This window comes from Chenopodium quinoa, unplaced genomic scaffold (genome assembly GCF_001683475.1).
Source record: "Chenopodium quinoa cultivar QQ74 unplaced genomic scaffold, ASM168347v1, whole genome shotgun sequence".
In the NCBI taxonomy this organism is placed as follows: domain Eukaryota; kingdom Viridiplantae; phylum Streptophyta; class Magnoliopsida; order Caryophyllales; family Amaranthaceae; genus Chenopodium; species Chenopodium quinoa.
Window position 1 is genome coordinate 1,550,669 of NW_018744460.1, and position 23,274 is coordinate 1,573,942.

Sequence of the window (23,274 nt, forward strand, 5' to 3'; positions counted from 1 at the left end):
TTATCAAAGCTCAAAACCATTTATTAATAAGCACCCAAAAGAATATACTACATTACTACGTAAAATAATTACTCAGTATTAGTATATACGAGTATTACAATACACCAAACTAATCGTAAACGGCCTCAATTCTAATAAAAAGATTGTCTAGTCCATAAAATGTGACCATCACACTTAACAAAGTGGACAATTCTTCCCTAGTACGTGTAACAATAGCAATTGTTATATACACAATGAAAAATAATACTCATATTTCTAAACTAATTACCATTTAAAACCATACTCTTGTAGTTCCTTCATTCTTTTTAAAACCCCATCAACGGCAACATCAACGGCATCTTTTATACTCCCCAACCCTTCATTGGATTTTGCGTAGATAAACTTAGGAATAAATTCCACCACCTTATCCCTCATCCTTTTAATATCCTCTTTACTATACTTTTCTAGTACACTTTTAACCAAAGTCCCATTTTTAACCTCATCACGGTGAATAAAAACCGAGTAACTCTCCGGTTCACCTGGCAAAAACCACTCATATTGATAATAAGCCGATCGCCTCCAAAAGAAAACCGGTATCGAACCAGCTAACATACAATCAAATATAGACCGACGAGTAAAACTATCACCTCTAGGCTGTAAACAAAACTCCGAATCAAGAAACGTTTCTAGAATCTCCGACGTCCCATTAGCACACCGATTCCCACCACAATCCACAACCCGACACGACCCGCCCGACTTCCTACACTGATTCAACAACACCCCACGAAAATCATTCGCGATCATACCACGAGTAGCACCCGCAAAACAAAACAACGAACGCCGCTCACGTGACCGAACAAACTCCTGCCATAAAACGACGTCGGATGGGTTACTAGGGTGGAATCCAGTAGGGTAAGGTACACCAACATCAAAATAATCCCACGGATTTTTCTCAATCAACAACCGTGTAATATTTCTCATTGATGGTAAGTAAATACACTTCGACCCCCAATCTTGATCATTTGAACGGCGGAAATCCCATGTAATTCTACCCATCACAAGAAAATGATCCCAACCGTTGGATCGGTTGAAATAGGGGTGTTTCTCTTGAACCCATTTGAGCATCATTTCGCAATGTTGATCTCTATCTTTAGGACTGTAATCTGACCATAGATATTTACCGACCGCTAGTCCAGCGTAAAACGGGATGTAGTACGCCGCAGCAGATTCTGGATCTAATGTACGGCATTCATGTGAAAGTAATCGGTTGTGAAATAATATTTCAGAAGAAAATTGATCAGTGAAATACCAAGCGTCGGCGAGATTTTCCGGCATGATTCGGTTGATTCCTGTCGCTTTTCTACCGAACCCGTCGTTTGAGAGGGCGGCGCACCGGGACCCCCATGGGCTTAGTTTGTCGCAGTTATGGTAGATTTCGGAGTTGAACTTTGGTGGAAGATCATCGTATACGAAGAATTTCCCTGATTCGCAAGTTAGGGAATTAGGGTTTAAGGTTGAGGAGTTGGAAATGGCGACGGAGAGAGTGGTGGAAGAGGCGGCGGAGAGAGGACGGTGGCCGGAGTATGAGAGGAGGATGAGTTGAAGGAGGAGAACAAAGATGAGGAGGCATGATCGAGGGTGGTGGTAGAGGAGAGAGAAAGTGAAGTGAGAAGGTTTGGAGAAATAATCTGGAGAAGATGAAAATGGTGGTATTTGTTTTGGAGGGGTTTTGGGTCTTTTTGTTAGCCGGTCTTGAGTAGACGACAATGAAGTGTCTGTTACAGGAAGCATGAGATATGGTAGGGAATCAGGTGGAAATGGCGGTTTCCCGGCGAGTTCTTGCCGGAAAGTTTGTCGGAAAAGTGGGGTTGGATGTTGTGGAGTGGAGGAGATAGAGGAGAGAGAAATGCGAAAAAGCTGGTGGAGCGACAAGTGAGGACAAGTGAGGGTTTATGGAAAGAAGAGGAAGAATTATTTGTTGGTGGAATTTTTATTATTTTTATTTAATTAATTTTGGTTTTAATGGTTTTTTTAATATTGGGAATGGACGCGTGTGTAATGGGTGGTACCGGGAAATAGTCTGCTACCGACAGGTGAAATACGAGGGTTGGGATATTGCCACGTGGCTGATGATTTAGTGGACTAATTGCAACTGCTACTGCTTCCAGATTTTTTCAGTCAGTTTTGGTGTTTCTGTGCAAAAAGGTGAGATTAAACGTGAAAATAGATTGTGTAGTAGAAACAAAAGGTGTAACGTGCTATGAGAATAGAGGTGGCAATTCAGTTCAGTAGTTGTAATACCCGTATTTTAATATATATTTTTTAATTACTTAATTGATTATTATTTTTTTAAAAGGGTATTTTAGTAATTTATTTTACTATTTAAATCTTAGAATTAAATGATATTTGAATTTTGGCGCCAAAAACATTATAAAACTTAATTATTATTTTTAGATTTTTAATAAGATTTATTATCCATTTATTTTATTATAAAAACCGGATTATTTATATATATTTCGGATATTTTAATTAAGCAACAATTTTAATTATTTAAATCAGGAGGTCCGAAAATTCCTACTAATTGGCTATTAATTTCGGATTTTCCTAGTGTAAAAAAATCTGATTTTTGATTTTTTTAGTTAATTTATTTAGTGAATAATTGGTATTATCTTAATTAATTATTTTAAACAATTTATATTATTTACACAATTATTTTTAAATCCTTAAATCTAGCAAAATAACTCCCTAATTACTACTAATGTGGTCCGAAAATTCGAGCTATGGAAGCTCAAAATTTTCGGCCACCATGGTTGGATTTTGGGTGATTTATTTTAGTAATTTGTATTTTTAATTATCTCTCTTAAATTTATATTTTTCCTTAATTCTTATTTCACAACTCCTATATATTTGATCATCTTATTTTTCTACCTTATTTCATCCTTAATTATTCCCCAAGCAAGCTCTTTTGCCATATTATTTTTCATGATAGCACACTTTCCATAAATTAATTATTCATAGCCACCTTAATATTAAACTTTCCATAATTCTTTATATCACTTCTCCAAGTAATTTCCTTAATTCTTTTTACCATAATTCTTCCTACATTCTCCTACCATAATTCTTACATGAAATAGCCTATAAATGCCCCTTGGTTCATGGTTAAACACTTACACCAAATTCTCTCTTAAATCTCTCTAATTTAATTTTCTCCTCCTCTTTTCTCTTGCTTTCACTCGGCCACCACCACCGAACACCACCTGCCATCGCCGGCTGCCACCAGTCGCCAACACCTCGGGCAGCAGCCAACTCCAGGCGTGCTGCCCTCCTTGCTGCCACCTTCTTCTACTTTTTTCATTGGTTTTCTACCTTTTCTTCTTCTCTTCTCTTATTTAATTAATTATTATTATTATGAGGGATTTATAAAAATTACTATGAGTAGTTATAATTAAATAAAATCAAATTTTTATTCAAGATTATGAAAAATAATTTATAAAGTTCATGTTCATATAGTTGAGGGTTTTTAATCTAATTGTTGTGATTATTTGTTAACTTTATATTAATTAAGGTTATGTTTAATTATAGGGTGTGTTTAATCAAAGTTCTTGAAGTTCTTATGTGTATGCTAAGCAAAGATCAAAGGTACATTAGGTGGCTAGATATATTTGAAATTGATTGGATTGAATGAGCATGGTTCATATGATTTTTATTAAATTGAATTGAATTATGATTTATGAAATAAAAACATGTTTACAAAATTGGTTTTGATAAATAAATTGGAAGATTGATTTCATATCAAGTTTTGAATGATTAAAATTATTTATCATGTTTTAAAGGTTTGATTTTGAAAGCATGTTGAATTTAAATAAATAGAAGTTTGAGTTATTTATTAGAATTATTGAATTAAAGAGGTTTATTGAATTATTTATTTAAAAAGCTTTACAAGCATGATTATGATACTAATCTCACTATGCGGATTCATTTAAAACTATGGACTTTGTATGACCTAGTCTTTCCTCAAGAATAGCCTTGAAATACTAGGAGACTAGCTTGGGGGGTGTGCACACTTAGAGAGGAAATTGGGTTTTTGAAAAGAATTGATTTTAATAATCATTATTATTGAATTATTGGAATTATATTGGAGAATTGGCTTTGAATCATGAGTTTTCGAATTTATTGGATTAATTATTGGAATTGGTTTTAAAAGCATGTTTGCAAATAAATTGAGTTTACTTATCTTGCACTTATCGTACTTAGCATATATTGCTAACTCGTATTTCCTTTTTGTTTTGGTTCGCCCTATTTAGCTTAATGGTAAGCAGTGTTAACTATTTTCAGGTGGAGTCAATAATTGAGCATATGGGAGTCCCGGGATGTTCTTCACCTAGAATTAGGAATGTTGGTCTTTGTTTTGATTATGAGTACTCATGACAATGGTTTCTATTTATAGCTATTATTAATAAATAAAGAGTTTGAGTTTCCGCTGCAAAGTATTTGTTTTGGTTAGAAGTTTGAGTAGCCTTGCGTAATCACGCGGCGGTAATACGCCTAAGTCTATCTTTACGATATAATTATACGTATTATACTAGTATTTTCGTAGAGGGAGATTCGGGGGTGTTACAGCAGGTCGGGTTCGGGTTAGATTTCGGGTTGATTTTGGGTTGTGCTTAGAAACTATCAAAAATAGTGTAAAACTGAATATTATTAAAAAATATGAATTTTAGGTCAAATCGGGTCAAATTCGGGTTGTTCGGGTCGGATTCGAGTGTTTCTTAGTAATTTCGGGTCGGATCAGGGATTGCCAACGCTATATGAGAATATATCAATCATCAGCTCAAATAATGGAGTACGAAGTAAAATATTGGAACTGTACTACTACTATTCCTTATTGTATATGAAAGTCATTAACTTAATACATCGACTTACCAAAATCTAACTAGAGAGGATCGATTTGAAACGAGATTGTTTGGTTTGGTGAGTGCACAGCGGAAGCAAATTAAAGATGTAGAGATTGATAAAATAATTAGGAGAAAGATTAAAGCAAGATAAGTAGTAAACAAAAGAACACACAATATTTAACGTGGGAAAAATTATCAAAAAATCCACGAACGACGAGCGCCGAAATACTCCACTATATGAAAATAGGAGAGTACAAGAACTCTTAAAAGGGTGAGTATTACAAGAAAACTCTCACTATAAAAACTCTCAAAGGAGTAGTACAGAATAAGGATAGTGGATTAGGCAGATTGTGTGTAGGTAGAAATTTCGATTATGACATCTTAGAGAGCATACATTTGTAGGTAAATTCTCTCTAAGCATAAGTAATGTATGGAGGGACACTCATAGAGTGTATGAGGGTATCGGAATATTGGAGGATATGTAGGTGGATACATTCTCCCAAATGATGTCCAACACCGCCACTATTTATAAATGATGTATGGAGGTGGAAGAAGTGTGTGGAATCTTCAACACACATGCTCCTTGAATTGCCACATAGATCTAGAGTCTTCATGACCTTCACCATTTCTAGATTCTTCCATAATTCCCCATCATTTTCTCAATATAAGAGAATTTTCTAGAAATTTTAAGATACCTAGAGATGTAATAAGTTGGACTATGCAATTTGGGCCACACTAACCCAACAGAGATTTATTGACCTGAGAATAAAAATTATATGAATTATTGGAAACTTTTCAATTCAAACTTCACATCCAATCCGAGATAGATCAACTCTTATCCTATTATGAAGCATTTAGTAGAAAGATTTAAGGGCAACTTGAAACTTTCTAGTTTAAACCCAACTTAAGTTAGATCAGCTCGTATCCAATTATTTTATAGAAAGGTTTAAAAGCAACTTGAAACTTTCTTGTTCAAACTCAACCCAAATTAGGTCAACTTGTATCCAATTATTTAGTAGAGAGGATAAAATTAGTGGTGATGCTCAAAATAATTAAGCAGTTTCGATATCTTTTAACTAGCTTTACATTTTCTCATTATTGAAGCATCAAAACATGTTTTAGGTTGGTAAAAATAGATTTTACTTTAGGCAAGTGGTTTTATTGAACCCACTTACAACAATCTAACTTTACCTTTCAATGTAACACAAACGAGTTTAGCACGTGAAAAATCGCAAATGTCCAAATACAATATATGTGTTGGTGGTTGGTCCATGTAATGTTTTCTACATAGCTAGTTTTGCATTTCATGAATTTAAACTCTTGTTTTCAATACGAATTTTTTTCTTTTAAATCAGTTGAGTTCATCGCCGTTTTTATTTTTTTGTTAGTGTAATAAGTTAACAACAATTGATATAGGATGCACATTAATGCTCTCATGCTCACTTAGCTTATTAGAGACCTCACACTTAATTTGAGGAACTTGATAGAATTTCTCATACGAATGAGCTAAGAAAATTGCCATTTATGAGGGATGACCTAGGCCTCTTTTTTGCAATACTCCAACGGTGACATAAGCACATAACTAACTCGTCAGCAAACTCTTAGGTGGAGAACAAAACGTACGTATTTAGCTTCACTAATCAAACCCTTAAACTTTAGAGTTCGGCATAAGTTTTTAGATTTGAGCGACAAGAAACATGGTCGGTTCCCTTGTAATTATGACTTAGTGCTTCTCAAATGTGCGGTCAATCGAACGTCATTAGTGTCTTCAATTTTGCGGTAGGGCAGTGTGCTTCTCAAAAAAATGAAGTAAATGCATTTAATACTATATAATCACAAGCTTAAGATGCTGTTTTTGTCGCAAAACTATTCATTCGTCATTAATTATTATTTTTACATAGGAGTACAAGCATATGATCGAGTATGACGTGTTAGGAAAACAATTTTGCTAAGCTCAATTGTTTAGCCTATCTAATAATATATAGGCGTAACAAATAATGATAATGATAATAGATTCGTTGTATCAATTTATAATTTTGTAGTGCAGAGAGTGCCTTGTATAGTTATACGTACCAATGTTGATGCATCAATTGTCATATTTGATCCATGGTTGCCGTTTTTAGGTTGAAAACCTTTCGCTTACACATATATCACAACTTTAGCTAATTGGAAAAGGAGCACTTTTAAATATCCAGTATTATTATTTGGTCACATTATATGGTCGATTATTAGTACTACTACACGTCTACAATACACCTATTAAAATTTGCAATTGTTTTACATGTATTAAATTGAAGTAATTTTTTCGTGTTATAAATTGTAATGAAGTATGTTGTACCTTTCGTAATTTAAGTTTGTCCTTAGCTTGTAATGTGTATTTGAAAGGCAATATGTATAACCATTTGGTTACTTTTTAATAAATAATTAGTATGTAGTCTGCATTATTATATTTTTAATGTGATATATGACAATAAAATCACATGAAAATAATGACTAGTACAAGTTGGCCTGCTGATCAAAGTTGAAAAAATCACAATTAACACGTCTTAGGTTGCTCAATGTTCATACCTCTGCAAATTAGAACACCTCTGCGGCTTCTAATTAAAAGTACGTGCTTTATTTGATTTTAAATATTATATAATTCTACATGATTGAGAGAGCAAACTAAGCTACGAAGATTAATTAATCTATTCTAATCTCCTTTAATTTCTTGAATTGGTGGATAGCTAGCTAGTACTCAAATAAGATTCCATTATAATTTGACCTACAAGGCTACAAATGACACTTATTATTCAAGATTTTCACGTACATCTTTTGAAGATTATTTTAGTTTACATTACAATATATATATATATATATATATATATATATATATATATATATATATATATATTTATCTTAAACTTTTGATGATGGTCATATACTTCGTACAAAACATTTATTAATTTTACATTATCTAACCCCAAAAAAAATCATTCACAATGATTAACTTATACTTTTTTCTTTTGAAAATAAAAGTTATCAATTAAATTATACGTTTATTGTATAGTTTCATTGTAAAATCTCAAACTTCATATTTATGGATCAACAAGCGTACTACCTTGACAATTAAGTAATGCAAATATATATATGCAATATTTTGAAACAAATAAAGTACAAAATCTCTATGCACATAGATTTTTTAAATAAAATATCTATGCATATAAATGATATGGAGTACTCGTATTAATTATCTACAACAAAAATTTTACCAAAGGTCTTTGTAACTCTGTTAAATTTTGAATAACTAACACAACTAATTCAATGATCTTAGGCTGTATGTGAATCAATTAAATATTAGTCGGTGGAATGGGAGTCAAAGAATATAATCTTGGTAAATTATAGTGCACATGCCGTTGTAGGTGGTCACGAAACAAACTTGCGCCTGTCAATTTACTTACAACAATCATATTGGGACTGTTCAATTCATTTAATCTTATGCTTTGGCTGCCAATTATCAGCTAAATTCAACGCAAATACATATACCTACCGTTTTAACTTAGACAATTCACGTACATCGCGCGGTGTTCGGCACCACCGACAATAACAAGCTTATTTTGGTGAAGAATAATCTGCTCCTTAATTAAGGTCATTATATTGATCACATACATAAAATGGAGAGAATCTACTATACACCAAGTCATGAACCATCTTATTTTTTCAGGGCGAACACAAGCAGCTAAGTAATCAATGGATATGTATTATTTACAACAGTGGCTTAGCCGTCATGAATTTATTACCTTCCTTTAATTTAATTTGATTACACCCGAATCTTATTACTTATGGAATACGGAGTAGTAGATCAAGTGATTGAGATATGTCTTACAGATTACTCCCTCCGTCTCTAAATTAGATACCTATTTTTCTTTATTATGTGAGTAATAAATGTTAAAAATAGACATCTAATAAAGGGATGGAGGAAGTATAATTTTGGAACCAAGGAAGCAACAACAAGTAATAACATTTTTTTCAAACAGTTGATCACAGGATCACAACTCATTACAGTCATTAGCATGCACTGTCAAAATACGGCATTTCAAGTACTCAAAGAGCAGATAACTCTAGGCATAAGTTGCTAGGTGACAATAATCAAAATCCAAACAAGAAGAAAAGCAACAAAAAAAAAATGAAGGAAAGTAGCTTAGATCGATATGAATCAGAATTACTGCTTCTTTAATAACAAAGGTCCAACGTTGTCACCAGTAGCTTTGTTGTGCTTCATATGACTCCCATCACACAAAGGAAATGTCCCTGATCTCCAACACCTGCAAAGTAAGCCATGCGTTAATTAGTGGGCTCAGAGAAGTCCAAAATCATATTGTTATTATTGGGCCGCTTCACATGGGCTTACACAATAAGGATACAATTTCTCAAGTTCAAATACTAATACAATACTATATGGCAATTTGAACTCCAACTTCAATTACCATACACAGAAACTATGACTAATTCGCTTAATAGCAAAAGAATTATAAAAGGTTTGCATTTTGATAATAATTTAGTAATAGAACCTGTAAATCACGCAAAAAGGATATGGGTTTGCTAGAATAATAATAATATTGTTATCAATAACATAATTTTGAAAGACAGGTGTGCCCACCGATTTGTAAATTTTAAACCATTAAACAAAGATATAGTCGTAACAGGGGTGTTTTGCCCAGCTCAAGAGAGAGAGAGAGAATGTCTCGGATTATTTAACTTCTTTTATCAAAAATATTCAGCTCCCATGGCTCACATTAGGTGACTTTAATGAAATGCTTTCTTAGAATGATAAAATTGGTGGCTGGCCTCTTGCTAGCCACCAGCTTAAAAGACTTTGGAAACTCCTATTAGACACGGGTGCTTTTGATATTCCTTGTAATCAAAATTCTTACTCATGGAAGCAATGTCAAAATAATAGCATAATATATGGAAGGCTTGATAGAGCCCTTAGCAACCAGTCCTTCCTACAAGTTTTCCCTAAATGTCTAACTACCCTTGGTACTTTTACGGTCTCTGATCATGCACCTTTAATCTTTGATTCACATTTTGATGATCAAAACCTTGTTCCAAGGCCTTTTCGTTTCCAAAATATTTGGACTTTGGATGAAGATTCACATACGATAGTTAAAAGAATATGGCCACACCCAATAAGAGGATCTCGTTTCTATTGTATACAACAAAAATTATCGAGAATCAAAACTGATTTAAAGATATGGGCAAAGAAAAAGTTCGGTAACAACAATAATAAGTACTTATTGGCTAATGAGGAAAAAATAAAGCAACTAGAAAATGCCCTTCGTTTACAGCCATATAATCCAATATTAGTGAACCATATTAATAGAATGATTCATCAAAGTGAAAAACTCTTACTTTTTGGTCAAAAACAGTGGGGGTCTTTAAGCCGTATAAATTGGCTTACCCATGGGAATAGAAACACTCGTTTCTTTCATAATAAGATGAAGAAAAAATTTACCTCCACAACCATTCATAAGCTAAGGAATGAGAACAATGAGTGGGTTGATACTCGTGATGAGATTAAGATCCTGGTCTTAGACTCATTTCGTCTTCGGTTCAGCTCTAATCATAATGGATCTAGGCGTTTAGACTTATATTAAATAGACCCTATAACAACTAATGAAGACCACAACTTGGTACTAGCCCCAGTTTCACCTGACGAGATAAAAGATGCATTATTTGGCATGAACCCTCATAAAGCACTAGGATCAGATGGGTTTGGAGCAAAGTTTTTCCAATCATATTGGTCAATCATTGAAAAAGACATTACTTTGGCAATTCAAAGTTTTTTCTCACATGGAAGCCTTCCCCATTCTCTGAATCACACTATTATCACTTTGATTCCTAAAATTGAAATGCCGGAAAATCCAAACCACTTTCGCCCAATTAGTCTAGTTAACACAGTGTACAAAGCTATTTCCAAAATTCTAGTTAAAGGCCTTTGCCCAATTCTCCAAAAAAAACGGTAAGTCCTCTCCAAAATGCTTTTACTCCAGATCAATCTATACATGACAACATTCTTATTGCTCAAGAGATCCTAAATACATTTCAGAAATCTAAAGATAAAACTAAGTGGCGTGCCTTAAAACTCGACATGGAAAAAGCATATGACAGGATAAAATGAGATTTTCTCTAGGAATGCCTAAAAACTCTCTGGTTTCCCACGCAATAGATAAACTAGATTCATGAATGTGTCACGAAAGTTTCTTACTCTCTTAAAATAACGGCGAAACTACTGAATGGTTTGCTCCTTCTAGAGGTCTTAGGCAAGGAGATCTCCTATCTCCTTACCTCTTCATTCTTTGCATGGAAGTTATAATTAGGAAATTATCCTTAGAAAGTGATAAACACGAGTCTGGCTTAGGTTTCAAAATATGTCCCCGGCCCTTCAACATTTCATGTTTGTTATTTGCCGATGATAGTTTAGTATTTTGTAAGGCCACTACTTCTGCGTGTAACAAACTAAAGAAAATCCTTGACCATTTTGTGATATCTCTGGCCAACTAATTAATTTTCACAAGTCTTCAATAATTTTCTCTAGAAACATCCCTAATGGGCGGCGTGCTTCCTTGACAACCCATTTTAACATGACCCTAAAAGACTCTTTAGGCAGATACCTAGGTGTGTTCTTTAGTTCTTACTACCCCTTGAAAAAAGATTTCCAAATTACACTTCAGAAAACGGCTCATCGTATTGAGCTCTGGGAAGCAGAGTTTTTATCTAAGGCCGGAAGATATACTCTCATCCAAAGCTATCTTGAGGTGTTACCCTCCTACATTTGCTCTTCTTCTCTCCTTCTAAATGATGTAGCAAAAAATTTAGACTCTTTACATAGAAATTTTTTTTGGTGTCAACAAAAAGACAAGAACAGTATACTTTTAATTGCTTGGGACAAAGTTTGTTAGCTTAAGAATGCAGGCGGCCTAGGCCTCCATCGAACTTTGCCTCTAAACAAAGCTTTTATAGCAAAATTAGGTTGGAAAATCATCTCTGATCCTAATAGTCTCTGGGTAAAAATTATAAGAGATAAATACCTTCACAATACTTCATTTTTCAAATGTAATCCCAATTCAATAGATTCTCATATTTGGAGGAAAATTCTAGCACAGCGTGAAATTCTAAGGAAAGGAATTCGTTGGAAAATTGGTAATGGTTCTGACATCTTTTTCTGGATCGATAGTTGGGCTACCAATCAAAGTCTACTTGAATTACTTAGATTAGACCCAAATCAAGTTGACCTAAATTAGAAAGTATCAGATTTTATTCTCCCAAACATTCAATGGGATAGACAAAAGCTACAGAAAATTCTTCCTAACAACATCACATCTAAAATAATAGGAATTCCTTTTCCAAGTAATATGATGGTAGATACGCCATTTTAGGGTCTCACCTCATCAGGTAAATTCTCTGTAAAGTCAAACGCTTGGCTAGGCCACAACCTGATAACAACAATTGGCCATATTGTTGGATTTGGAAGTTGGACATCCCTCCTAAAATTCAAATTTTCTTATGGCAAATCTTTCATAATAGCTTAAGTGTTCGTGATACCCTTTATAACAGGAATATTGTTCCCATAAGTAGTTGCGGCCTTAGCAACAATCAAAATGAAACAGTTAACCATCTATTTTTAACTTGCACTAAATCTAGAGAGTTTTGGAACCATGCCTTAGTAAAAAATTGGTTGGATTGTCTTATTCCCTACACTGATTTGACTGAGACTCTCTCAAATCTCAAAAGGCACAATATCACAATTCGTAAATTTATTTTCCTTATTTGGAGTTTATGGAAAGAACGCAACTCTACTATTTATCGACAAGATTCTTTTAATACAACAAGAATCTACCACCGAGCGCCTTTTGCATTCAATGAGTGGCATTATAGAATTCTCAATGATACTTATTTTTTCCTGTCATTCCACTATCCTTCATCATACATCCCAATTCTCCATCATGATTACCTAGGAGGCACCACCCAATAACTCATTCAAACTCAACTTTGATGGTTCAGTTCTCAACATCTCTGAGCTGCGGGAATCATCATTAGAGACAACATTGAGACAATTATTGGAGCGCACACTTTCAATATCGGCAACACCAAGGTTTTTATAGCAGAAGCTACTTCACTTCACAAAGGCATTCTCCTAGCTTTCGAGAAAGGGATCGAGAATATTCACATCGAAGGTGATAATTTGCTAGTCATCAACTCAGTTATTGGTACTTGGTCAATTCCATGGTAGATCGAGCACATCATTACAGACATACGCTACCTTCTTAGCAAATTCGACAACTGGAACATTCGACATATTTATCGAGAGGCAAACCGAGCGGCATATTGGATTGCTAATGTGGCTCATTTAGTTATTTATAGTATGGACATTAGTTTTTGTAACAACTCTTCTTTAATTCCTATCCTCTCTTTAGACGCATTAGGAATTTCCCTCATGCGGAGGGTTTCTTAATGTTTCCTCTTTTTCTTATCTTAAAAAAAAAAAAAAGAAAAAAAAAATTAGTTAAGAATAATTTAGTTTTGTATGGAGTAACTTAGAAGACGCTTAATTATAACAACAAAGGTATAAGAGTTTTGAAATCAAGCTAGATGAAGCAAGCCCATGAACTTAATTAAAAACTAGCAAGTACGGAAGCAAATTAAAAATGCAATCTAAATTATTCTCCTATCAAGCCATCCACTCAAACAAAATATAGTATGTAGTCATGGTTTTACAATTTCAGTTTAAATTTTTACACTTGTAGACTCTAAATGTTGTGAGAATCTACCTCATAAAGTTATAATATACTAAATATTGTAAGAAGCTTACCCTCTGCGAGAATCTTATATTGAATAAAAGACGTTTAATAACGTATATATTTCTCACTCTTTTCCCAATAGCTCCCTTATAACCCCCAACCCTCCTACCTTTTTGAAATTTGTTATATAGACCCAGGTGCACTATGCATTCAAAGTTAATTTTTGCTCTAATTTGATGATTAAATGAAAAAACAATCATCAAAATTAGAACAAAACACTCATGGGTGTACGATGCACCCGGGTGTATATAACAATCTCTCCTTCCTTTTACATTGTCAAATCCGACATGGGCAGTAACTTACAGCAATTAGTGTTTTATAAGATTCTTTCTTATAATATTTTTTTTATAAGCTAGTTTGTTGCAAAATCTGAAATATATGAGACATTTTTTCACAAAAAAAAAAAAAAAAAAAAAAAAAAATCCTTTCATTTTTTATGTGCAATCGGTTGTAATCAGTACATTGTACTTGTACAACAATATAGACAAAATTCTACATACAACCGGTTGCACGTTATGCCGGTGAAGATCCTCTACAAATAGTCAAGAACATAGTGCATTAAAGTAAAAAGAAATAGAGTAATAATTAGAATAAGAACCTGCAATAGGGGGTGATATTTTTGGAGAGCTCGGTAACAACAACAGAATCAACAACTTTCTCTTCAGTTTTCCTGATTTCTGGGTTAATTGTTTCTGCCCTTACCACAACCATCCTTCTTCTCTGTTGTGAACCAACTGATGGTTTCGTGCACCCAAACCCATTAACATTACTTAATATGTTAAGAGAAGAAGCCATTTTTTAAGTAAAATTGAAAGGAATTAAAAACTGTTTGTTTTATTTTGAAGGATGTCAAAATAATAAAGAAAGATATAAATCATATAACGAGAAAAATGAAGAACAGAAGAAGTGTATTTATTTTGAACGTGTGGAGAGCACACTCTTTGCTGTTGATCATGTATTTGAGTTATCAGTGGATCAACCATCACCACGTCATTCTTTTGGCAAATCATAGATTTTGTTACCCTTTTCTTGTCCTTAGATAAGGATTAAGAAATGAGGGGTCTTAATCATCAACGCAACTTAACATGAGGATCTCATGATACACTAGAATACGGTTCAAAGGTCTTGAGGAGTGGGGAAAAAAATTACTTCCTCCGTCCCATAATAAATTTATTATTTTTATTTGCATGATTTTAAGATATACCTTTAACTATTAATACTTTAAATTATGTATTAGCAAAAATTATATTATGTTGATCTAATATTATAAAATTACACATTTAGACGAATTTAACAATATTTTGACCATATATTTTGTTCATATCAAAGAGAGATTATTAGTCAAAGTTTTCAAACTTTGACCTTAAAAATAGATTTAAAAACTATATAATTGGACGGAAAACATGGCACAACTATTCCCAAAGAAATGATTTATTGTAGATTTTAGCTTACATGTTTTTATTTTTTTATTTTATTTTTTTGTTTTTTGACAAGAAGAAAAAGTATTTCATTGATAAAATATATAGTCAAGCAACATTTACATATAATTCCTAAGAAATCAAGAATTTCAACGCAAGTATATAACACCTTAAAACTAAATACATCGCATATTCGATCAACAATCACCATATTAAAAAATTTCATCTGCAGCAGTACTATTTGTGAGTTAGCTTTGATTTGGCTTGAAATCCATTGATGCATAATTGTTTGGGTGTAAATACTCATGTGGCCCTCTGAGTTAGCTCACATGATGACATTATTGAAAAACTTTATCAAGATATCAACCAATGTGTGTAATTTTAATATGCTCAAACGGATTGGGAAAAAAAAAAAATTTGAGCTAATTGTCAACTAAAAAGCTATGTTTCTTATTATTTGCAACAAAGGAATATTATTTGTGAGATTCATAAATAATATTCCTTTGTTGCAAATAATAAGAAACAGAAGTAATTTATTGTTAACAAAAAAATGCAAGCATGTTTTTCTATATATGATAGCGAAGTGTGTATAATAAATTTGCTCACTTCTAATGTTCTAAGCACATCAAGCTTATCAATGAGTTAATTATGCTCCTCATCTTCGACTAGTCCTCCACTATGAGGCTGCATTTAGACCCCAGACGCCTAAAAACATTGAGTGTCTTTTTTATTCTGATGATCCAAAGAAAAGAAACAAATAACTATGACGGTAGAATATCAAAGGTTTTGAGCCTCAAAGCCTCTTTGCATAGCTCCTTGGCACAAATTTGTGGGTCATTGTGCTTCCTTAATCCATGTCGCACAAGTTTGATTGCTCGTTGACGTGAAATTACATTCTAGATTCCGTCATACGCACCCCAGCCAGTTGAATTTTATCTTTGTTTATTGAATTTTCTCGTTGTCATTTAAATTTTCTTTTTGTTTTTTGAATTTTCTCTTTGTTTATTGAATTTTCTTGCTATCATTTGAATTTTTTCTTTGTTTTTTGAATTTCCTCTCTCGTGTAATGGAGAATTCAACAAACAAAATTGTCCTTGTGAATTTTACAAATGCGTGTCCTTAAAAAAAAGGAAAATGAAAATTACACTTCTATTTGCTACTGATGATGTATGGAAAGAATTTGAGATAAATGGACCCTTTAAGGTGTGCTTTTAGAATAATGGAATTACTGTAACCAATGAAAATGGTCATTGGCTTGTGATTCAAGTGAGTGATAATGTGTTGTCTTTGTAGATTCTAGCATTTGATTTAGTAAGAGAAACGACTAATTTAATTGCTGTTGTATGTATGGTCTTAACGATAAATTAATTTATTAAACTTATGATGATATATATTATGGCTACACATTTGGGTGATGAAGAGCAAAAATTGTGAATCAAAGTCTTGAAGGTGAACGATTTCGCCGAGTATACAAGGAACTATATGTAGAGTATTGTTTTAATCAACTATAAATAAATTGATTCATTTAAATACTTAAAAAAAATATATAAACACACTTTATTAATGAGTTAAAAAAAAAATATTCCGTATGAAACAATAATGTATTTTGTTATAAAAATAATTTTGTAAGTCATTACATAGTGTATTTTTTATAAAAAAAAAATAACACAAAGTGTTTCTAATGTTTTTATATAATATACATTAAATTTAAGCTTGTGTAATACATAAATAAGATATGAAAAGTTAAAGAATACAAAATACATTAAAAATATTTATAAATTAACAAATTATTTATAATTTAAGCTTGTGTAATAAATCATTTCTAGATGTGTATGAATTTTTATTAATGATTGATTTGTTTAAAAAAAAATATAGAATACATTAAAATTATTTATAAATTAACAAATTACATGCTACTTAAAATTTGCATATTATTTTTCCCATATACATTAAATAAATCATTATTCTTTGTTCAGCTTTTAAATACTTGTAATAATTTTATTTTATTAAAAATAAGTAGGTTCAATTAAATCTGTCCCTTTTAATTTTCCCAATTATAACATGATAATGAGATAAGTGAATGGTTTCTGTTTGTGAATCGCTAAACATCGCCCGCAAATTACCATATAAAGCCCACAAATATGACTTGGTGTGACTTTATTGCCCTTTTCCTTTTTAAAAAAAAACACTCTCTACTTCTCTCTAAAAAAAAATCAGAAAATCTACCTCTCTTAAAAAAATTAATTACGACAATGTCGAGGCGGCAAGGGAAAGAGGTGGCGGCGGCGACGGCGGAGGAAAGGCGACGACCTGGTGGCAAGGTAATTATTTAATAAATTTTTTTTTTAAAAAAAAAAGAGGCGACGGTGGCCAAGGTGGGGCGGCAGGTCCGGCAGCCAAAGCCGGTGGCGTGGCATCTGGCTTGGAAGCCCAGCCACCGGACCAGGCGTCCAAACCAGAAGCCAGCCCATTGGCTGTGGCGTCCAGATCTGGCGCCTGTGCCAATGGGTGGGCGTCCAGTTCAGGCGCCTGCCCACTGGATACGGCTGCCAGAGCTGGCGCCACCGCCAGTGGGTGGGCGTCCTGGCCAGGCGCCCGTCCCTTTTTTTTTTTTTTTCTTTTTTGTTTTTTTTGTTTTTTGTTTTTTTTTTTCTTTTTTTGTTTTTTTTGTTTTTGTTTTTTTTTTGTTTTTTTTGGTTTTGTTGTTTTTTTTTTTTTTTTGTTTTTTTTGTTTTTTTTTTTTTTATTTTGCAAAATCAGAAATTTAGTTTTATTTAAAATAATTTTGTTTTATGTCTAAATTTTTTTTGTTAATGTGTTTTATTTTTTTTTTTAAATATTTATAAACTTTATGTGTTTTTTTTTATAAATCGTGTATATTTTATTTTTATAAAATCAGATTTTTTTTTTGTGTTTATGTTTTATTTTTCTTATGTTTGATGTTTAAACATTTTTTATGCCTTAATTGATGTAGTATGTGGAAATTGTTTGTGTTAATGTGTAATTGTTTTTTTATTTAAAATGTGTAATACATTAGGGTATTATGTGTGTATTTGTGTATGTGTAATATATTTGTTTTTTATTTTTTATGTTTAATTATTTGAAATAATTTTTATTTTTTTTGGAAATCATAAATTTTGTAATATATTAGGGTATTATGTGTGTATTTGTGTATGCCGTATAATATTTTTCTATGTTTAATTAGTTGAAATAATTTGAAATTTTTGTTTTGTGTCCTATTTAGTTATTATGTGTTTGATTTTTTATAATCTTTATTAATTTTATGTTTATAAACATGACGATATGTTGGAAGTGTTGGTATTTTGTATCTGTAGGTAGTTATTTATTTTTTCTAAAAAACTTTTGTATGTTTATTGTTTGGGGGTCTTTAATGTCCTTCGGGAGAGTTACAATTTCCTAGCAGACTTCCTTCTTACGCCTGTACCTGCACAAGTAACGGAGACTCCGGATGGGGGTGGGAGTTCCGCCTCCGAAGATTAAGTTAGTATCTTTTCGAAGTGGAATAAGAACAATAAAAGCTTCTCGGTTCGAGAGCGTTTCAGTAGGTTTGGGCTTTGTTTGGTTTTTTGTGTGGTTGCAATTAATGTGTGATCTCCATAAATGAGGTCTACCCTTACTATTTATAGTAAGGGAGAACTGTACCTCAATTAGGGTACAAGGGACACGTGTCGCAAAGGGATTGGGCCTTTGCAGACCGTTGAAAGATTGACACGTGTCAAGCCTGTATTGGGCCACGTGTCTTAGGGTATTTTCACCCTAAACATCTGCCCCTCACAGGTGAGATGTGGCAAACTCACGTGTCACCTGTGACAGACGTAGGGTGCATGGGGTAAGTGACGGTTCGTCTGCTTCCCCCCCCCCCTTTTTTTTTTTTTTTTTTTTTTTTTTTTTTTTTTTTTTTTTGAATTCCAAATTTTCGTGCAGAAGGTGACTGTTCGCCTTCTGCCTCTTTCTATAAGTAGGGTGGCTACCTCTTTCCTCCGCACTTTTTATTTTCTTCAAATTTTTTTCAAAAATTTCCTGAGAAGAAGCTCTGATACCGGCTGCTTCTTTCAAGACTTTCGAGCATCCGGTTTTCGCAAGAACTTGACATCTGCCTTCCGGCTGAGTGCGGATTTAGTAAGGTACCGTCTGCTTTCTCCCTCTTTTTGCCCCTAGATTAAGGACCTCACTCGGCATTTTGCCGCCTGGTTATATTTTGTCCAAAATTTCTGAATTACCCCTACCTCATCCGGGATTTCCCGTCTGAGGTTTTTGAAATATTTCCCTAGTTTTAAAATGCCCTCATCCGGCATTTTGCCGCATGGGGCTGGCTTGGGATAAGTCCAAAAATCCCCCTCATCCGGCGTTTTGCCGTCTGGGATGTTTAATATACTCCCATCCGGCATTGGGCCGCATGGGACCCCTTTGAGCCAACTTTGTTTTTATTCAGACTAGTTACAAGTAACCCCATCCGGCCTTTAGCCGTATGGGGGTGGTCTGATCAACCTTTGCTTTCAAACATCATTCAAATAGCCCCCATCCGGCATTTAACCGTATGGGGGTAGTTTGAGCAGCCTTGGCTTTTTCTCAAACATCATTCAAATTGCCCCCATCCGGCATTTAACCGTATGGGGGTAGTTTGAGCAGCCTTGGCTTTTTCTCAAACATCATTCAAATTGCCCCCATCCGGCATTTAACCGTATGGGGGTAGTTTGAGCAGCCCTGGCTTTTTCTCAAACATCATTCAAATAGCCCCCATCCGACATTTAACCGTATGGGGGTAGTTTGAGCGGCCTTGGCTTTTTCTCAAACATTTAAATTGCCCCCATCCGGCATTTAACCGTATGGGGGTAGTTTGAGCAGCCTTGGCTTTTTCTCAAACATCATTCAAATTGCCCCCATCCGGCATTTAACCGTATGGGGGTAGTTTGAGCAGCCCTGGCTTTTTCTCAAACATCATTCAAATAGCCCCCATCCGGCATTTAACCGTATGGGGGTAGTTTGAGCAGCCTTGGCTCAAACTTTGTTTCAAATTGCCCCCATCCGGCTTTTAACCGTATGGGGGTCGTCTGAGCAGCCTTTAGCTTTTTCTCAAACATACAAATAGCCCCCATCCGGCATTTAACCGTATGGGGGTCGTTTGAGCAGCCTTGGCTCAAACTTTGTTTCAAATTGCCCCCATCCGGCATTTAACCGTATGGGGGTCGTTTGAGCAGCCTTGGCTTTTTCTCAAACGTTGTTTAAATTGCCCCCATCCGGCGTCTAACCGTATGGGGGTTGTTTGAGCAGCCTTTAGCTTTTTCTCAAACATACAAATAGCCCCCATCCGGCATTTAACCGTATGGGGGTCGTTTGAGCAGCCTTGGCTCAAACTTTGTTTCAAATTGCCCCCATCCGGCTTTTTAACCGTATGGGGGTTGTTTGAGCAGCCTTTAGCTTTTTCTCAAACATACAAATAGCCCCCATCCGGCATTTAACCGTATGGGGGTCGTTTGAGCAGCCTTGGCTCAAACTTTGTTTCAAATTGCCCCCATCCGGCTTTTAACCGTATGGGGGTCGTTTGAGCATCCTTGGCTTTTTCTCAAACGTTGTTTAAATTGCCCCCATCCGGCGTCTAACTGTATGGGGGTTGTTTGAGCAGCCTTTAGCTTTTTCTCAAACATACAAATAGCCCCCATACGGCATTTAGCCGTATGGGGGTCAATTTAGCAATTTCCAGTCCCACTGCTAACCCTCATCCGGGAGTCCACCGCTTGGGGAGCTTTTGAATGAGTTTCTATCAAATACGTCTGATCTATTTATATTTCAGCTTTAAACACATTCGGAGACTTCCGCCTGTGAAGGTTTCAAGCAATCAACTCAGCAAATTTCAACCTCCAAAGGTACCGTCTGCACCCTGTTTCAATTCTTATTGTTAATTTTCCGGTTGCATAGATAGGATATGGACCCTTCAATTATACACTCGGCACAGCCTACGACTGCTGTCAGCCGGTCACCAGGCACGGCTGAGTCTAGGACTGGGACTGCCGTCTGGGGGTATTTGGGCGAACCTTCACCTACCTCGAATCCGACCGTCTCTGTTCATGTGCAGGACAGAATGGCTCGGATAAGATGGACGGCAGTTGACCCGGATTACAAGTCCGACGACGCAGCCGAAGATCCGGCTGACCCCAGAAACGAGGACCAGACGGCAGGACCGTCTGGTGAAATTCCTTTGGAAGAAACCCTGGGGACTCGTCAAGATTCCCCGAGCGGTCCGAGCACACCGGGTGACAGCATATTGGAAGACTCTGATTCTAATGCCGAAGGATCCGGCGATGAATCTGCTGGAGAAGAGTCTGGGTCCGAATCTGAAGCCCCTGCACAGGAGGCTGAGCCTACTGATGAGGAGGCCTACAAATGGCCGGCTAAGGGGAATCCGACTGATATGACCATGTCCGCGAGAGACGTGGTCACCCTTACTGCAACCCTTCCTGCCTTTCTTTTTAAAAGGAAACCAGTTGGGAAGGACTGGGAAATAAGAGTCCCGCCTGTTAATGCAGCCGTCGTATGGACGGACGACTTGGACCATGCCGATGATTTTTTCGGCTGTTATGAGGCGGCATTCAAAGCAGGCCTCCGGTTCCCCCTTCACCCCTGCATCAAGGACATATTGCTGGGGTATGACTTGGGCGTATGGCAATTGACTCCTAACTCTTGGGTCAATATTTTGGGGTACATTGCCGCATGTGAGCTGCAGGAGGTGAACCCCAGTTGGGAGGCTTTTGCACACATGCATTACCTCAGCCGGGCTCCGGGTGGGTGGAATGCCTGGTACACCCTTACCACCAACCAAGAATACATGATGACTTTGGAGAAGCCATCAAAGTGGACCAACTGGAAGAGCAAATTTTATGTCGTCTCTTCTCCTTCCACTTCCCTAAATCACCGGCTGCGGCGGTATAATAAGCACCCGGCATTGCTGGGCAAAAAATGCGCGCTCCCGAAAGTGCCGTCTGAGGCCTGGGACCAAATAATGGAGACGGGTCTCTTCCTCAAAACGACCCATCTGATGGAGGACGGTAGTGAAATCATCGTCCCAAAGTTCTGGGTACCCCTCCCGGAATGGTTCAGGGACGAGTCCTTCTTGTCCCTTTGCAATCTAAGTTCAATGTTTAAAAAGAGTAGGTTCAAAAACCCATCCGGTATTCTGACGCCTGATTATGCGTACACGCTCTAACTCGAATTTCCCTTTTTGCAGGTAAAGCTAAAAGAATGGTGCCTCCTGAAAAGACACCTGCCTTCTCAGCTATTGAGCTGAGAAAGAAGCAAATCGAAGAGAAGAAGGCGGCACTGGCCGCCAAGAATGCTGGGGTAAAACCTCTTCCATTTCTTACCGGATGACATATGAGCTACCTTTGTTTCTAACTGATTGCTTTGTTTTGACTATTTTCAGGGTGGAACCCAAGGCATGCCAAAATCACTAGCAAGCATGCACAAAAGACCGGCTGGTGTGATACCCCAGCCGGCTTCAAAAGCTCCAAGGCTGCCGGGTCCACCTTTGGCAGCTAGTCCTGCAAAGAGGACGCCTGCCCCTTCCAGGCCAACCACTGCAGGGAAGAGCCTGCAGCTAACGCCGAGTGCTTCGGCAGGCCAGACCCGGATGGGATCTGGCTCAGATGCGGCTGGGGGGGATGGCACCCCACAGCCTGAACAAGGTAAAACCTCTGCCTTTGATCCCCCCTGGCCGCTTGGGTATATGAGAGTCAAAACTCATGCAAGCCAGTCTGGGAGCTCCTCTGGCAGCCGCATGAATATAGGCGGCGCATATGCCCAGTATCTGACAAATAACCCTTCCTTTGCAGATGACTCTACCAGCCGGCCCGACTACAACCAATACGCCAAGAGAATGGTCAAGACTCTGACCCGTTCTGAAAAGGAGGCGGTGCCGGCTGTACACCAGGTTAACCTGGATCGCATCAACTCTCTTCTTGCTGAGGTAAATAACCCGAATGACCTATACATGTCTCAAACTCTGTTGTTGCCGGATGAGTAGTAATTATCATCATTAGTTCTAACTCCTTTTCCGGTTGGTACCATAGGTGATGCTGAGAGTGGACGGGCTCCGAGTCCCCTTGCGTAAAAAGCAAGAGGAGGTAA

The 23,274-nt window shown here is 35.9% G+C and overlaps 2 protein-coding genes across 2 annotated transcripts; both read right to left on the minus strand.

Annotated features, from left to right (window-relative positions):
• LOC110697162 (xyloglucan galactosyltransferase XLT2-like) lies at window positions 1-2,306 on the minus strand. Its single transcript, XM_021874506.1, has one exon. It carries the CDS (start codon window positions 1,768-1,770, stop codon window positions 265-267), a length of 1,506 nt encoding a protein of 501 aa, XP_021730198.1. The 5' UTR covers window positions 1,771-2,306; the 3' UTR covers window positions 1-264.
• Window positions 2,307-8,854: 6,548 nt separating this feature from the next.
• LOC110697163 (CDGSH iron-sulfur domain-containing protein NEET-like) lies at window positions 8,855-14,655 on the minus strand. Its single transcript, XM_021874507.1, has 2 exons — window positions 14,313-14,655; window positions 8,855-9,178 (listed from the first exon to the last, which is right to left on the minus strand). The coding sequence occupies exons 1-2, from the start codon at window positions 14,507-14,509 to the stop codon at window positions 9,076-9,078; spliced, it is 300 nt and encodes a 99-aa protein (XP_021730199.1). The 5' UTR covers window positions 14,510-14,655; the 3' UTR covers window positions 8,855-9,075.
• Window positions 14,656-23,274: the final 8,619 nt, after the last annotated feature.

Coding starts and splice junctions, on each gene's coding strand:
- LOC110697162 (XM_021874506.1), bottom strand. CDS start 1,770: ATGCTTCCTGTAACAGACACTTCATTGTCGTCTACTCAAGACCGGCTA.
- LOC110697163 (XM_021874507.1), bottom strand. CDS start 14,509: ATGGCTTCTTCTCTTAACATATTAAGTAATGTTAATGGGTTTGGGTGC. Junction 9,179..14,312: donor AATATCACCCCCTATTGCAG/GTTCTTATTCTA, acceptor CTTACTTTGCAG/GTGTTGGAGATCAGGGACAT.